The following is an 18,374-nucleotide window of genomic DNA, read 5'->3' as shown; positions in this document are numbered from 1 at the left end:
AACGAGTAGTTTAATTCACAAAGTATTCCAAAGATTGCTGTATGGGTTTTGAATCCAACCAGTGTAGCTCAAAAAAGCATGGCTCATTAGAACTGTTTGCATTTTTAATCTAAATTTCAAAGGACTCCTAAGTGAGAAGGTGAACAGCATCTTATCAAGGCTCAAGAAGGGGCTAAGAGATAAGGAGCAGTATTTGTATACATGCCCAAATCTAATCGTGGCAGAAGGTCATCGGTGCCACACTCCAAAGGACCCTGCACTTCCTTCTCCTCTCTAACCACACATGTGCACGTTCAGGATGCCAGCTGGCAGAACACTGCTGGCTGCAGAAGGACACTCCTCTGTCCAGTTCTGGCTTGTAATGCAAGAAAAATGCCTGCACTGACAGAGTAACCCAACATGCATCCATGAGCTCAAAGCTCGATTTCCTCATGCTCCTGTGTGAGCCTCCTCAGCAAACAGAAAGGGGAAAATTGCATTTTGAACCATTGAGCCTTCCAGGAAAACGGTATCTATGAAAAATACTCCTGCTCCCATGTTTTTGAATTGTGTATTTGTAAAAGTATTCAGTTCAATCTTTAACCCACAGAACTACCCATGCTCCTTGAAATAGTTCAGCAACATTTAATGCACACAGGCACTGGAGTGTCCAATTAATGACCTGGAAGGTGATGAAAGAGTAGGCAGGGGTGGCTTTAACAAAATAACATTTCTCTTTTCCAAGAGGAAGCCAGGGATTTCAGACAGGTTCAACCAAGTGAGGCTGCTGGGCAGTGCAACAGCAGGCAGGGCTGGAGGCACAAAAGCCAAGCAAAACACAAAGGCAAACAGAATTGCTGCAGAAGGTTTGGGCTAGGCACTCCTTGAGGAAACACCAGCTTCCCTGGAAGAGCTCAGCAGGGACCTCTGCTCAATCACAGCTTTAATCAGCAAAACAAACACCACCGAGCAGCCATTTGACTGCAAGGAACAATAACTAAGGCAAACACTGCTTGTGCAATGGGGATGGCACAGCCCCTGTCAGGAACACTTTCTGCAGTACTGGAGCCACCACCTCTGAATTAAAAAGAGACAAGAGTTCATAGCCTGACAGACCACTGGAGAGAAGAACTTCCTAGGAGACTTATAAAGGAACTGCTGCCCACAAAGAGAGCTACTAAAGAGTGCAATACATCAGTTATTGCAGGGAAGATGCAGCACGTGGCAAAGTCTACAAAAGAAAATATTGGATTGTTTACATAATTTGCTTTATTGACACTAGATATCTCAAAGCAGAGAACTGCAAACTTCTCTGAAGGAGAGAGTCCAGATCAAAATGTCCTGAGCAATAAACAGGCAATACTGAAAGGGATTTCAGGTGTGATGCCCAGATCACATCCAAATTCTAGACCCTTCAACAAAGCCACTCCCAGAGCTCCCTGCAGGCAATCCAGCAAATGAGACTGATACCCTCATCTCCAAGGATGGCTCCAGGGGCACACAGAATTCATGCACTGCACTGTTTGCACCTGCCAGAGCTGCATGTGTGTTTAGAAAAGGTCTTATTTGCTTAAATTTTACAGTAGCTCCCCCAGAAAAAAGGGCTAATACCAACTATTTTCCCCTTTCAGGAGTTTTCTAAAGAATAAGCATCTCAGCTCTCAGAAATGTGCTCCTTCCCCAGGATATCGCAGCATCTTTCTTCCAGAGCAGCAAAGCAGTAGCAGCCATTCCCAAACCTCAGGTGCTCAGGTTGTGGTTTTGCTTTCATTTGATCTCAAATAGATGTCAAATACCATCAAAGAAATCATAAAATTTAAGAGCTTAATATAGAATTTGAACACTTGAAGACAAATCTATGATTGTAATGAGCAGAGCAAGCATCTGTGTTTATTTTAGGCTAATATGGTAGAGAAAAGAGTTTAATTTCATAACCACACTGGGAAGCATGCAGTGGAACTAATGGGCTTTTACAAGGGATTTTACAAGCCCCAAACACAAAACTCTGGGCTTTAAGAGACTTATGCACGGCCTGATCCATTAAATACTGCCCTAAATCACTCCCCACAGACTGCTGGGTGGAGAGAGCAGTCCTGACCAAGCTCTTCAGAGGCAGCAACACAAATGATGAGAACAGGATTCATTAAAATTTCATTAAAACTGATGCACTAATGACAGACGGGTTTAATATGGTGGTGGCAGGTGAGGTGACTGGGGACAGCAGCAGGACAGAGGTGTAACCCACAGGCAACACACACCACCAAGCTACTCTCTGCTCTGTCCTTCTCTTCACCGCCTCTGGAAAATCCAGTGAATCAGGGAAATACCAAACAAGTGAAAAGATCTGCGAGGCAAAAAAAAAAAATTGACAGCAGGAGCCAAAACTTACAACGAAAGCTTCATCTTCTCAAGCTATCTCAGCAACCCATCTCCAGTAATTACCCAAAGACAAATCACCTCATTTTTCAGTACAAGGGAAGGGACAGGACCTGCCAGGAACGAGTCAGCTGGAGATGTGTAACAAGTGTTCCCTATCAGTCTGGTCCCCAGCAGACATCCACTAAACCAGGATGGCCTGGCCCATCCTGATTTAGTGCCAAGCACTCAAAAGAGGTACTGAAAACCCAGGGGCACCTCCATAGGAGCTCATCTGGCACTGCTGAGCGTGTTTCCCCAGCTGGAAAGGCACCAAGGGCGTGAGGGAAGAGGCAGCACTGGATGCTGCCATCAGATCAGCTCAGCTGTTCACACCTCAGGTGCTCTATTACTGCTGCCTCCCACCCAGGGCCTGGAAATGAAAAGCAGCACCAAGCAAACAGGAGGCTGTGGAAGGTGTTCCAGAACCCACAGCGCATAAAGGACCAAGGGTGCAGCTCTGAATGCCTCTGGAATCCGTCCCCTCCGCACCACACCGAGATCAAGGGCCACAAGAGAAACAAACAACATCCAGGATAAAGTCTGTTTGTGTCCAGCACTTCAAACCATTTGTACGCTCAAGCTTGGGGCTGCCAGCTCCGGAGGCTGCCACGTGCTCCCTGCTCCCTTTGTGTCTGCCAGCTCAAACACGACCAAAGGGAACGACCCACGATCGCTCCTGGCCTCTGCCAGGGCTGTCTCCTGGAGATGCCCCTGCAGTGACACCAGCCAGCTCATCAAGCTTGGCACAGACAGATGCCAGCCAGTACCAAGGAGGCCACTCTGCTTTTTAATAAAGCCTGGAAAAGCACCAGGACGCTGATCACAGCTGCACTGCTCATGGGAGTGTGACCCAGCCTCCCTGAGCTCACACACAAAGGTCTTGGGACATCATTTGGGATCACCACGAGGGACAGGAGAACAGCCCTGACAGAGCTCTCTGGCACATAACCATCAACACTCTCTGAAAAACAGCAAGGATGTATATTTAATGATTTAGGAGACTGGCATGTTCAATATTTATCATCCATGTCACCTATTGTCAGAGTTAGCTCCTCCACACTTTGGCCCTCTAAGTACTCCAAGAAGGCAGCATTTTTTGGAGCACTAAACTAACATGACCTGTCACTGTGTACTTTGGTGACACAGAAGCTGAGGAAAGTGGTAATTGGCAAAGAGTTTTAAGAAACAAAACACCAGAGCATATGATCTTAAATTAAAATGTTACATATTAGTCTTTTGATGTTTATCCCCCTTCTTAGAAAAGAAAAGTCACGTCTGCCCAGAGTTTAAGACTGGGACTTTCAAAGAAAACCAGGGAGCAAATATTACTCTAATTAAATAGGAATTGAACCCTTAACACCCCACTTTGAAAATTCCTGCCTAAAGCTCTGCAGGAAAAGTAACCCTTGTGCTAGTGTTTAAGAGCATATGACCAAGCTAACAGCTATTTTAATTAAAAAGCACAGCCCTGCTGCCTGAAGAGCTTTTCTGCTCAAGACAAACATTTGCTGCTGCAGCTAGCTCCCAGTGCTGGAGTTCTTTGGTGGAGTCAGCTGTTAGCACACTGTGCTTCCCTTAGAGACAAAGGTCGCCTAGATTTTAAAATATACAGCTCACTGGAGCCCTCTTTTCAGGGGAAAACAAAGCCTAAATAAATACAACTGCCATGGGAGTCTCGCCTTCCCAGCCACAGGGCAGAAGTGATGAAAGGCAGTGAGCAGGCCAAGCCTGCATCTGAAACACTATAATGGGAGTCTTCCAAAATCCACTTGAGAGGGGCACAGGGTCCCCCAAACCCAGAGATTCACCCCACAGCTTCTGACGCAGCAAACTGTGCAAAAGATTTAACTCCATGGAGGGCACAAATCTTTATTTGTGCTGTGCACTGCTCCTGAAACACGATTTGGGCCAAAACCAGATTCATGGTGAGCCTCTAAAACACTGCAGACTTTCTAGGGGAGCAGGAGTCTTTCTTAGACACACAAGAAAAACATAATCGTTCACAGCATTTAGTGCTGGTAATCACTCAGGCACCCAAGACATCTTTCTAGACCCAAAGCTGCACAGGTCAGGTCAACAGAATCAACAGGTGCATTGTAAACCAAGCTTTGTTTCTTTAGATGAATTGTAGCTAGAATGACTGAGCAGCCATTAAATTCTCTGATGGTTTCCCCACGTGTGCAGAGGGACAGCCTAATCTTCCACATGGCTTTCAGCCCTGGACTGCCATCACTTCCCTGTCAAACTGCTCTGTGAATTTGGATTCCTGATCCCAAAACAAAAAAATAAAAAAGGCAAGAAAGGGAAAAAAAAAAAAAGGCAGATGGAAAGGATTTTTTACTAGATTATTGAGTTAAAGTGGCACACTTCAACAAATCCCAGAGCCAGCTCAAGGGAAAGGGAAGAGTGTCTGTGAGCAGGGAGAGAAGGTAATGACATTCCTCCTCAAACTACAATGAGGCTGAAGAACAGCAGCATAAAACAGTCCTCACATGGCACTTTATCTGATGTTAGCCAGGATTTTTGGCTAACTGACTCAAACCACATTCTCTGGCCCCTCATGCACAGGGAATAGATTCCACACTCTCACAAAAGCACCTCCAAGGGAAGGAGGAGCTTCCCCACACATCTGCACCTCTGTGCTTTGAAAGGACCCAACACACACAGAGGTTCTAACAAAGGCCCCATCCTGGGACAAGATAAAGCCATCTTCAAACAAACCAGCAATCAGTTAACATTCAGCAACAGGAAAGATCTGGGGCAGCTTCACCCAAGCACAGCGGAGACTGCCTTGCCAGTTACAAATTTATGAGATTGATAATCACTGTAAACGTATGAAATACGAGAACTTTGAAGGTGACAAAACCACTGGTGACAGCAGGAATTTCTCATCATTGTTTTTGAAAGGCAAGATTTTATCTTTCCGGAAAAAACAGCAAAATGAGAATGAGAAGGCAGGCACTTGAACAGAAAAGGAGCAGTGAGCTCTGTTTGAGGAGCAGGAAATAAGACTGAAGACAAACAGCATCACAAAAGGTAGGAGCAAGCAGCAAAATAAAAGGAGTATTTAAAAAAAAAAGCATAGTTATGTAGCCCAACCTACCACCTGTCAGGGAATTACAAGAGGCAGATGGTTATCAAAAGGAACTGGGACAGATTCTGTTTCAGTAAAGGCTGCTCCAATATTACTTTACAAAAAACTTGTCTTGATCAGATGCAGTACAACTTCTTGATTTTTCTAGCAAGGAAAGGGGCTGCTTTCTCTGTGCCATGAAGCACAAACCATATTAACAAACACTAGAGAGCATCACCCACAGCACAAAGATTAAATAAAGACTAAAACTGCAGAAAAACTCAATCTTCCCCAAGAATTGACAAGTACTTGAAAGCAGAGACTGTTATGAAGACAGCACATCTACACTGTCAGGTGTTCTTAGAAAATTTAACATCCTTTCATTTTTGGCTGATGTTTCCTTAGAGGTATGGTTATTTGGGCCTTTTTTTTTTTTAGCACAATATCCTCTAACCTCATGGTCTCATTGGAAGCTTTTGTTTTTCTGAGGCGTCCATTCTCACAGTTTAGCTCTGTTGATCTATAACATTTATCAGGACAAATTCCAAAAGTGGTGACTGCTCAGCTCTCCCCTCTTTACTTACCTTAGAGATGATTTACAATGTTATGAACTCCCTGTGTGTAAAGGATGGACCTGCACTTATGCATTTCCTCACTGCTGAATAACTGATGCTTTATTGTTTACTCCTGTCAGCACCAACTGCAGTTTAACCTTGAAAAAAACATCATCTTTCTCTCCAAACTATTGCACAAGTCCTCTATCCATCCTCCCTGGTCTGTGCCCTGCCTCAGTGTCACCTCTGGATGTGCAGTGTTTTCCTCACCTCCTTGGTCTCTAATTGAAGATGCAGGGAAGGAATTGGAGTACATTCAGAAAAAAAAAAAGCTTCTTGCACAAAAAATGCCACTAAGATGACAGAAAGGAGTCACAGAAACTTGCACTGTGCATTTCAGACAGGACAGTTCCATAACCTTCACTGTTCAAACAGCCAAGCTGCTGCTTCCTAAATTGTGAGCTCATTTTTATTTCCACACTGAGCTAATCCTAGAAAGACACCGGCCCTGAGAAGGCATCACCTCAAACCACTGCTGCACTGATAACCTCAGCTGCACCATAAACAAGGAAATTCTCAGAAAGGCCATTCCATTAAACTGAGCTAGAGAGCCGCAGGAACCTCATGCTGGGGAGCTCCTCTCTCTTCCCAGGGTTTCCCTGGAGGGAAGCATCCTTCACACACACACAAGGTTTTCTGCATGTGCCATCCACACAGGAGAAAGATGGCACAAGAGAGGCCACAGCACTGCCTCACCACTTTTGCCATTGCTGCTCAGAGCCCAGGAAGGGTTCAGAGAGGGAACCACCACAACTGCATTGCAAAGAGCTGATCGGGGAGACAATCCACCAAAAAACCAAGCAGAATCACAGCCTATTGCTTGTGATGGAGAGACCAAGGTCTCTTCCAGGGGAGCTGCAGAAGTCATCCCTAGCTGACAGCAGACATCCACCTAAATCCTGCGAGCCAAGCTAAATTTATGATGCCAGAATAACCCCTTGGAGACTGAATGCTCATGGTCATTACACCCTCTGTGCTTGGGAGTAAGACAGATTAATTTGCTACTGACAGGCACCAGAAATCACAACAAGGGTTATAATTTCTGTGGGATGGAGCAAGACCATAGGGGTCACTGAGGGTTTGTTGTCTCCACACCCAAGCTCTCGTGTGTTCCTTTATAGGTTTCACTTTCTGCAGGCTTTTGGGACAAGGAGAAGTAGCACAGAAGCAAGGACACTTGCTCATTCAGGGGAGGACTCATTCTCTCCTATTTGCACATAGTTTCAAAGAGCTATGCAAGCTGTGGTGCACTTCACTCTTATGTGGTTTTCACTTCATTTATGAATGTATAATTCTTTTAAGTTAATGAGGGTTCTTTGTATTTAATGACAAATATTTTACAACCAGAATTAATGTTCTCTAAGGAAAAAGGCATTTTAAAAACTGATTTTAGGTCTTCTTTTTTTTCTCCCATGATTTTCAAATAAGGGCAAAACCATACTCAGCTGAAAAAGTGCGTCAGCTAAGACTGGTATGACTCAAAAAACTCAGCCCATAACCGGAGGTGTTTGTTTATTTTTGAGGTATGGAGACATTTTGCAACTAAATATGACACTCAGTTTCCTGTAAGCTGCTTCCTTATATTGTGCATAACACTTTCTTGAAACTCATGCTATTTTCCCCTTCAGACTCTGAGTAAAACCAGGCTCATTTATGAAGAAAAGGAGCTTTGCTAATTGGAGAACTCTACATAAAAATAAGTCAAGCAGGAAAATAACAGTAGCAAAACCATAATCTTCCCATCTTCCAACACTGCTCTTCCCTACTTTTCAGATTTGCCTTGTTTCTCAGCAGCATTACTATAACCACCATGATCATTATCCCAACTTAGAAATACCCCTACATGTATCAGCAAATACCCACAGCTGTAACAGCAAAGCCACATTTTGTGCTTTTGGAAAACATTTCCCCATTTACAAAGTGCAAATCCACACGAGAAGTGCAACTCATGGGGAAATTCTCCCTTGTGGTGGTTCTGATGCCCACAGCTTTTCTTTTAAGGGGTGCACTAGCATCTGCCCTGACTGACATCTGCATGGGGCGAGGCCACATCCCTGTTGGTGCTCCAGTGTGGTTATAAATTGTTGTGAGGGTCCCCAGGACGAGGTGAGAGATGAGAATTGACTCCAAGTTCTCAGAAGGCTGACATTATATTGTATTATTTTTTATGTAGTATATTATTATGTATACTATATAAAATATAATACAATATAATATCAGCCTTCTATATATATATACTATATATATACACTATATATACTAGAGTATGTCTATAAAATATATGAAATATATTATATATAACATAACATGAATTATATTACATATATTATATATTCTATATAATATATATTATATAGAGAATATATAGAATATATATTATATATAGAATATATAGAATATATATTATATATAGAACATATAAAATGTATTTAATATATTATAATATATTTTATATCTAATATTTTATTATATATATTTTTATGTTATATATTATATTTTATACATTTTATGTTTTATATATTTTTAAATATATTATATTATGTTATGTTATGTTATATTAGTATACTAAAACTATACTAAAGAAAGAAAAGGACATCAGGACACTAGAAAAGAATGATAATAAAAACCCGTGACAGACTCAGAGCACCCAACACAGCTGGCTGGGATTGGTCATTAATTAAAAACAATTCACACGGAACCAATCAATGATGCACCTGTTGGTGAGCAACCTCCAGAGCACATTCCAAGCAATCAGATAATTATTGTTTACATTTCTTTTCTGAGGCTCCGTACCTGTCCACTGGGGCGGGCAGCGGCAGTTGTAGGTGTTCACTCCATCCACACACACACCCCCGTTCAGACACTTGTGGTTCGGGCAGTCGTCCACGTTGTGTCCACAGACGGTTCCCTCGAAACCTGGGCAAAGCACAAACAGCAGCAGGCTGTAAAGGGTTTCCAACCACTTCTGAGGAGAATTCACCCCTGACGCAGCTTCCCCTCCTTTTCTTTTCTTAAAGATCTGCCCTGTTCACCTAATCGTGATGAATCCCTGCAGGAAAGGCATTTTGTGCTGTTCTTGTGAGCCAGCAAAGGCTTCCTGAAGATAAGGAAAGCCCCGTATCTGTCTCGAGGAAGACACCAAGGCTGTCCCCATGACGACCTGATGGAAGAGGGAAAGTTCAAAGATACGGACTCGAGCTGGCTCACAGAGTGACCTGGCTCCTTGCTCACCTTCTGAGAACTTTGTTTCTTTCTCATGACCAATGGGCAGTGAATGTAAACGTAATTATCTTGAAAAACTATAAAGGCTGTAATAAATCTCTCTTATGCACCCTTCTGATGGAGTTGTGGAGCTTTGCTCCGTGTCGTGCTCTATAGTGACACATCCCCACCTAGCACGACTTTGCTGAATGCCTTTGCCAATAGCATGCAGGTCAGGTAACACAGCTAAAACACTTCCACCATGGGTAGATGGCCAAATGTGCTTTCACAACCCAAAGGACACGAGGAGTTTCTCTTTCAGTGACTGAGGAGCACTGTCATTCAAAGCAGACAAAGTGAAGACCAAGACATTTCGATTACCATGAGATAAAACTTGTCACTGCCCACCAAGCATCAGCCAGGACAAGTTTTTCCCATGGCAAAAAAAAGTGCTGGCATGCATTTCATGGATACCTCAGCACAGCCTGCCTTGGATATGTCAAAGAAAAGTCTTTCCTTTGAAAAGGAGTTTCTAAAGTCCTGGTCTGGCTCTCTTCAGTGTTAGACAAGTCAGTCAGTCAACAAACCAGCCACCACCCAAGTGATGCTTACACACTAAGCAGAAGAAATCAGATACCCTTCCCCAATGAAAATCCAGGCTCCTAATGAACACACTGACAAAATACTCTTGCTAGAGTTCCCTCTTCTTTTCAAAGAAGGAGAAGTGGGGACGTTAGGGAAGGGAGCTGTCAGTGAAGTGTCTTCCCCTTGATTTCCCCTGCTGATTTATTTCATGCTTCATTAAATAAACCTGCCATTTCTGCTGGATGAGAGAGCTATTTATCAAAGCACAAGTGGAATGCATGCTAATGTGGATGAAGTAAATGATTCCAGAACACACATGTTAATTTAAAACACCAGCCCTGCCTCTTCACTGCTTTGGAATGCAATATTAACATGACACAGTTCTCTCATCCAAAATCAGGCTTTAACCCCTTTTGATACTTTTGATGCCCTGCTCCAGACACTTCCACAGCATCTGTGTCAAGTCTTACAGCCCCTCTCAGTAACATCTGGTCCCACACAGATCGTGCTGTGTGGCACATGAGACATAAAGCTCTGAGCCAACTTCTCCAGACTGCTGCTGCTCTCAGGATTCCTGAGGTGATTCATGTGCATTCCCATCCCTTGAACTTCTCTACAGAAGAGCTGGGAGGTTCCAAGCCATATCAAGTGCATTAACATCAGCAAGGAACAACAGACTCAACATTACAAAACAAACAAACAAACAAACCAAAACAAACCCCAAAACTACAAGACCTTCAATATTACTCCATCCCTTCAAAGCCCTTCCAGCCTCCACCCAAGATCCTAGAAATTTTGTGACAGTAGGGAATTTTAAAACAAAGAGGAAGTATAACGTGCTTTCCCAGAGTCCCAACCATCACAGCAGCACATTCCTGGCAAAAGCTGCTGAGGAACAACCACCAGGGAAAACAATCAGCTTTAGATCCCCGTGTTTAAAAGTACAAAGCTACCAAGCTTGAGCAAAGGCTCAGCTGTAAAACACAGGGGTGTCCTATCAGCTTGTGTTTCAGCTTGGGAGGAATCATCCCACTGACCACATATTGCACGTGATCAGCATGGAAATACACCCACAACCACAAAGACAAAAGGTTTAAGTTCTTATCTCTTCGGTTTGTATAACATGATGACCAGCCCTACTTTCTAGTAAACAAATTTCTGACAGCAGGCATTTAAACTCCCTCACTGTACTTCACACAAATTTAAAGAGGCTCAGTTCTTTCCAGAATAAAACATGGCAGTCACCCCACTACTAAAATCTCACCAAGCCATTCTCTATTTTCACATTTTAACCAGTTATACTACCAAAGAGCTGCTCTGAGATACATGAGCTTTTCTCTAGCTGGGTCCCAGGATCTAATTTTGCAGTTATATAACCTGACTCTCTTCCAGAAGGCCACTGAGCTCACTGTTTTAATGTATTTGGACACCTGACACTGTTTCGTACTCCCCCCTGTGCTGGGACTCACATGCTGTCCTGTGTTTTCTCCCTGCACCAGAGCAGTTTGCAATCCACATCCTGACTTTTGCTCCATATCTCAAAGCACATGAAACTAAGGAATGAGAACCTCAAGGGGAAAAGCGTTCCCACTGCTAGCAGCATGTTGTTCTTCCCCTAGTACAGACTGACACAAGCAGATAACTTTATTCCTATGTCATCTGAAATCTCCACCCCACTGCTGAGCATCCGATCCAATTCCCTCCAAATCTTAGTCCTTTCGCCTTATTTCAACCTATCAATTACACCCCAGACTATCTAGGCTGCTTTCAGGCTCAGTTAGTACTGGGGACAGGAAATTATGCCTGAAAAATATCAGGCTATTTCCAGACTCAGGGCCTGCTGACAGGAAATCAGGGATGCAGAGAGCTAAAACCAAGCTGGGCTACTCGAGGCAGCACCTGGGCTGCTCATCTGGAGCAGAGGGGCACCCACCTGAGCTGGGACGCCAGGGATGGCGACAGAGAGGAGCTCAGGGGAAGGAGCTCATGCCCAAACCCAGGGATGCAGCCAGGGAAGAGCTCAGGGAAGGTGTTCATGCCCAAACCCAGGGATGCAGCCAGGGAAGAGCTCAGGGAAGGTGTTCATGCCCAAACCCCAGGGAGGAGCTCAGGGAAGGTGCTCATGCCCAACCCCAGGGATGCAGCCAGGGAGGAGCTCAGAGCTCAGGGGAAGGTGTTCATGCCCAAACCCCAGGGAGGAATTCAGGGGAAGGTGCTCCTGCCCAACCCCAGCTGCCCAGCACAGGGAGCTCCGTGTGTGTGTGGGTCCCCAGTGGTGACACTCAGCCAGGAACCTGTGTGAGGTTGCTTCCCCTTCCCAGGAAGGGCTGCAGCTCTCATAACCAGCTGAGGTTCCTTCCTCTTCCCAGGAAGTGCTGCAGCTCTCACAAACACTCGCTGCAGCCTGACAGATCGCTTCCTGAACAAGCCCTTGGAATTCCCTAGGGTCCTTATCTTAGTTAATGGGTAATTATTTTGATGGATAACAATGAATAATCACTTTCCCAGCTAAGAACTTCCTCTATTGACTTGTTTAACATTCCATTAAAGGTTAGTTGCCAAATGAAGTCCTTTTTTGTCAAATATTTATAACTCCTAGCTCATTCTTATATTCAAAGGAGTTGGTAACGCTTCAGGTTACGTATCCTACAAGGAATTTTTTTTCACTACTACACTGTTATGATTGACCTAACATGCTCACTTGCCTACAACCCCGTTCCTACCTAAATCAACAAAGCCCAGAGGAAAAATGATTAAGCCAAAGGGATAAAAAATGAGGTTACCTTCCAGATAGATGCAATACCAATAGTGTATATATGTAACTTCACTTGGTGCTTGCCACCAAATGCTGACTTAACACACATGACTTCATGGATTACCTAATGCAGGATTTGTTTGTGTACATCCACAAGTGACATGGGAACCTGGGAATCTGAAATAGCAGCTGCACTACACTGTACATAAGCAGCACTCGTGTGACTGTAGGAAAAGCTGCTGTGACACACAGCTCCAGGTTCTACGTTCTTCCTACTTTTTCAAGCTCTCATTCTCACCTATCAGTATTTACAAATAGATTAAACTCACTTTAAAGCTAAGAAGAAAACATCTACAGGAAACAAGAGCCCATTTCAAGGCCAGTGCAGTAGTAGCCTAATTACACCTAAAATGCTGCTTGGGCACAGCTTCTTCGAAGTGTGACTTTTACAGGTCACAAGATGCAAAATCCTATCAGAAAGCACTCCAGCAGTTTGAGATGTGGCTGCCTCCTGCCTCTGTGGCCAGAGCACCCAGCAATGGCAGCATCTTCAGGCAGCCCAGGAGCGCCAGAGCAATTCCATTTATAGTCACAGCACCGTCGGCACTGCTGCAGTTCAGAGAGGGAGTCTGAAGTGGAATTTCTCCTCCATAATCTTGGCAGTGTCCTCCAGAGGAGCAGGCCTTGTTCACATCCTCCCCAGGCGTGACAGGCCACCATTTCTCCTCTCTTTCTGTTGACCTTTCCTTTCCAGACAGAACCTTTTCCAACACTTCAAAAATTCTGCTCTGCATGCTCTGCGCTAAGGGGGGAGAGAAATGGCTGGGTGCCCTGCCTTTATCAGAGAGTTTAATGTAAGCATTTGGGTCTCTCCAACAGCTCCCTTTTCTGCTGTTTTTCAAATGACTGGTTTAAAAAAAAATAAAAAAAAAAATCAAGCTAGCAAAACAGCACGGCCAACTTAAACAAATACAGGAAATAGAAAAGCAAAGGCTCTCAGAGCCACATTAACTCACCCCCACTATACACACTGTGTAACAAGTCAAAAAAAGACAGCTAATAATCCAAAACGTGTGAGGAGTGTAGGTGTGTAACTGTTACTATAGCAATCTCATTTCCATTTCCTGACGGTATTTCAGCCAGCCCACACACTTGTCTAAGGGAAAATCTGCTCCTACTCACTCTCGTGCCCTGTAAGAGACTCTCTAAAGCAAACTCATCAGCTTGACAGGATCTAGTCCTCCCAACTTCATCTTTCTCTCTTCTTTCTCCCACCACACTGCTCCTGCATGAGGCCCTGAAGTCCTTGAACAGGCTAAACAGATCTGACTTTAAAGGAAATTCTGAATTTCTGGACAAGACCGTTAATCAAGAGACACTTGGTTTATAATTTCATTTTAAAAAGATGCAAAGCAGAAAAGCAATAAATTCCTCCAGGGTAATGGTTAGTTAAACTACTCCATTTTCAAAGACTCTTTCAAAGCACTCTCCCTCCAAGCACAGTTAGAATAATTGCTTTCAAAAATAATGATCCATCCTTCTACTTTTAGACTGGCTTTGCTAAATTCTTCAAAGTCACATGGTTGCTCAGACAACCCAGAAAGTGCTGGTGCAGACACTAAGGTTGGCAATGCACATTTAAGGTCGTTTGAGCCAACACCTCAAGACAAGGGTCTCCAAAAAGAGAAAACAGTTTTCACAAGTTCTAAATGCCCTTTCCACACAGACCTGTGCCTCCAGATGATCCTCACGAGAACACAGCCACTCTATATTCATCCCAAACAGCATTGGGCAGCTTCATCTTTCACATCAGGAACAGCAGAGACATGCTGAAGGGAAGAGAGTTTACTTTTCTAGATTACCACACACCAAGTCTGTGTGTGCCAAACTGCAATACACTCGAGTAGGAAGTCTAGTCAAAAGCATTTCCAAACACTTCGTTTCCCATGGAGTTGAATTACTCAGTGAAAAAAAATATCAGCCTAAAAATACCCTGAATATGCAAAGACAACTGGTAGGGCCCTGTGGTCATGGCTGACAAGCGGATGGGGAGGAGGACAGGATGAGACAACATCCCAAATCCCAACCAGGTGACACATGGCCACTTGCAGAGGTGACACAGAACAGTGCAGCCCCTGATCCTGAGCTAGCATGCCACCCCTGCTCTGCATGAACTCAGCTAACAGCACCAGAAAACAAGCAATCAAAATTTATCTGGAGACAAAAAGGGTGTGGTGAGTTGGAACTGGTATCCTGTTAGATTTGGAGGAACTGGAGAAGGAAAAAAAAAGAAGAGAATAGATCTTAGTGTGTCTTGGGGCTATGGATGGAAAAGGAAAAAGACACATGTGCATTCTTCAAAAACTGAAGTCACCTGAGGCCTTTACTACACAAGACTATGTATTTGTATATGCTTATGCACACAGAATTTCACATTCCAAATGGGCGTTATGAGATACTACCCTAATCTCCTTGAACCTACCTCATGGCCTTCACCTATTTGATTCTCTGACTCTAGCTGGGTTCCACAGAAATTTATAATTTCTGACTGTCTTCCCCTTCCTTCCTTTGTGTGTCCTGAAATCCCAGCACTCAGAAATGAATTAATAGTGCAGGAGCGCTACAGAGCTCCCCAGCTTGCTGAGATTCGTCCCTCCACGCTGATGGGGCACAGAAACCCCGAGAGGAGCTCTGGGGAGGAGCAGCAGGAGAGCAGAACCAAGGCTGCAAACGGAGCTCTCTGGAGCTCACCTGTCAGAGCTCAGTGCATCCCTCTGGGTCTCCAGAGTTGCCAGGGACCCTTGCCAGGGGGCTCAGAGACCATGGCAAACAGCCCAGAGCACCTGTGGGTTTGATTATGACCCCTGGAGCAAATTACCAGCTTTGTATGAGGACCTGAAAGTGGCAGAAGTTTAAAAAGAGTAATAATAAAAATTATCACCGGGTGAAAAGGTAGATTTTGGGATTTCTAGAATGGGGGTTTTGGGGACAAGATGGAGGGACTTGGGCGTGTCCAGTCCTTCTTCTTGTTCTTCTCTACCTCCATCTTCTGCTGTGATGCTGGCACTTTGGGATTGGTTTAGAATAGAGGTTCACTGTCTAACATAGGTGATAGCTATTTGAAAGTAATTGTTAAATATAAATATAAAATTGTTAAATATAAATATGTTAAATATATTTATTTATTCTACAAACTACATATAACATATTTATATGTTATATGTAGTTTGTAGCACGTATAATATATTTATTTATACTAGTAGTACGTATAATATACGTATGTAGTTTGTAGCATGTATAATACATTTATTTATACTGCAAACTATGTATAATATATTTATAAATATAAATTTACAAATATATAAATATTTTTATATATTTATTATATATAATCTTTATTCATTTTATTATATTTATTTTATTATTATATTTTATTATATTATTATATTTTATTATATTATTATATTTTATATAATTATATTATTTATATAATTATTAATTTTGTCATTACTTTAATTTTATTATATTATTTATTATTTTAGTATATTTATTTTTATTATTATATTTATTATATTTTTATAAATATTTGTTATATATTTATTATATACTTATATATTTACTATATCTAAATATTTATACATTTATATTTATGTTTACATAAATAATATAAATTTATATTTATAAATTTATAAATATATAATTTTATAATTTATAAATATGTATTTATATTTATAAATATAAATATGTTGTACGTAGTTTGTCGTCTAAAAGGACAACACTGCCTGGGGGGTGGTCAGAGTGCCTTTGGCTGCTCTGCTGAGCAGACATAGGCTGGGCAGAAAGAAAATTTTATAGATAAGATTTAATAAACTATCAGAACTCAGTACATCCCTGTGGGTGTCCAGAGTTGCTGGGACCCCACTGGGGGGCTCAGAGACCCTGGCATGCTGCCCAGAACACCTGGGGATTTGATTTTGACCCTTGGAGCAAGTTACCAGCTTTGTATGAGGACCTGAAAGTCACACAGGTTTGAACAGTGTAATAACAAAATGATCACAGGGTGAAAATGTAGATTTTAGGATTTTTGCTATGGGGGTTATGGGGACAAGATGGAGAAATCTGGGCGTGTCCAGCCTTTCTTTCTTCTTCTTCTCCATTTTCTGCTGTGATGTTGGCACTTTGGGATTGGTTTAGAGTAGAAGGGCACTGTCTAACATAAGTGATAGGTATTGGGAATTAAGTGTACATATGTTATACATAGTTTGTAGTATAGAAGGACAACACAGAGTGCCTGTGGCTGCCCTGCTGAGCAGACCTTGGCTGGGCAGAGAGAAAATTTTATAGATAAGAGTTAATAAACAACTTCAAGACCAGAAACTGAAGAGCTCTGACTCGTTCTTTGGATGCGCTGGCCGAGACAGAGACTTTTCCAATATCTCAAGGCAGCAATGAACATCCAGGCTCAGAGACCCACCTGGCAGGCAGTTGCACTCGAAGGTGAAGTCGCTGGTCTGGTGGCAGGTGCCCCCGTTGAGGCAGGGCGACGGCGAGCAGGGCACGTAGAGGCTCTCGCAGCGGGGCCCGGTGTAGCCGGGGCGGCACTGGCAGCGGTGCGAGCCGGGCAGGTTGACGCAGGTGCCCCCGTGCTGGCACAGCCCCGGCGTGGTGGCACACTCGTTCACGTCCGTCTCGCACCTCTGGCCCGTGTAGCCCGCCAGGCACGTGCAGGAGAACTTATTTCCAGACACGGTGCATGTACTCCCATTGGCACAAGGTTGGGACGTGCAGGCGTCGATCCACTGGCATTCCTTTCCTTTAGGAAATCAAGGCAGATTAACAAAAGGTTATTTCTGTAGAAAACAGAATCTCTTTTACACTGCCTCAAAATTTTTACTGAACTAAGTCCTTACATTACTACAGGAAAACTGATGTCTGCACTTTACTGTATTCTATCTGAAATGGAAATTAATTTGTAGTTACAGTATGAAGCCATTTACCGGGTTGCAGCAAGATACAGAATGTTGTGATTTATAAAAACAACCTGAAGTCATACTACACACACTGACAGTCACTCTTCTTCACTACCTCCCCCTCAGGAGTGAAAGGAATAAATTTCCATGCTTCCCCTCAGGCATCAAAATATTGTTTTCCCATAGACAGATTTTGCTGGCCAAATTTGCCCTTTTTTTTTAAACTAGACTCTGAATTCAAAGTGTAACCAGCCACTCCAGAGTAGTTTCTGCATTCAGTTTTCCCATGTGGACAACCCCACAAGATCCAAATATTTTTCTGCTTACGTGTAGAGGGTAGGGAGTCTGATTCCCTATTCCCCTTTGCTTTTTTTGGTCATGAAGTCATTTCGACTTCCTCTCATTTCCTGTGCCGGAGCTAGAAAACTCGAGAGCACATCACAACTGCCCCAGAACATTCCGGGGCGAAGCTGTTCCCCGAGGAGGGGCTCACAGAGGCAGAAGCCCACCTGTGAAGCCCGGCAGACAGACGCACTCGTACGTGTCCGGGCCGTGGGGGTGACACGTGCCCCCGTTCAGGCAGGGCTGGGACACGTAGCAGAGGTGGGACTCTGAGTACTGACACTCCTCCCCCGTGAATCCTGGAGCACACTTGCAGGTTGGTTTCCCTATCAGGGACGCAGCTTCACAGGTTCCCCCGTTCTTGCAGGTGTTGCTCTCGCAGGGGTTTCTGTACTGGCAGTAGTCTCCAAGGAATCCTTCTCGACACCTGCGAGAGA

General features: G+C 43.5%; 1 protein-coding gene across 4 annotated transcripts in view; it reads right to left on the bottom strand.

Annotated features, from left to right (window-relative positions):
- Positions 1 to 18,374, bottom strand: part of NOTCH2 (notch receptor 2) — a 93,860-nt gene that overhangs the window by 55,370 nt on the left and 20,116 nt on the right. For all 4 annotated transcript variants that reach the window (XR_008483656.1, XM_054285594.1, XM_054285593.1 and 1 more), the window contains exons 3-5: positions 18,105 to 18,364; positions 17,100 to 17,438; positions 8,878 to 9,000 (exon numbers count right to left, since the gene is read on the bottom strand). Coding sequence is in view for 3 of the 4 variants with exons in the window: in XM_054285594.1 (XP_054141569.1) it covers positions 8,878 to 9,000; positions 17,100 to 17,438; positions 18,105 to 18,364 (722 nt within the window). In the remaining variant the exon portion in view is untranslated. The remainder of the gene's footprint in view (positions 1 to 8,877; positions 9,001 to 17,099; positions 17,439 to 18,104; positions 18,365 to 18,374) is intronic.

The sequence above is a fragment of the Melozone crissalis genome, unplaced genomic scaffold, assembly GCF_028551555.1.
Source record: "Melozone crissalis strain CALT ecotype California unplaced genomic scaffold, PUWL_Pcris_2 ptg000045l_1, whole genome shotgun sequence".
In the NCBI taxonomy this organism is placed as follows: Eukaryota; Metazoa; Chordata; class Aves; order Passeriformes; family Passerellidae; genus Melozone; species Melozone crissalis.
The sequence above is the reverse complement of the archived record's forward strand: the minus strand, read 5'-3'. Positions and strand labels throughout refer to the sequence as shown.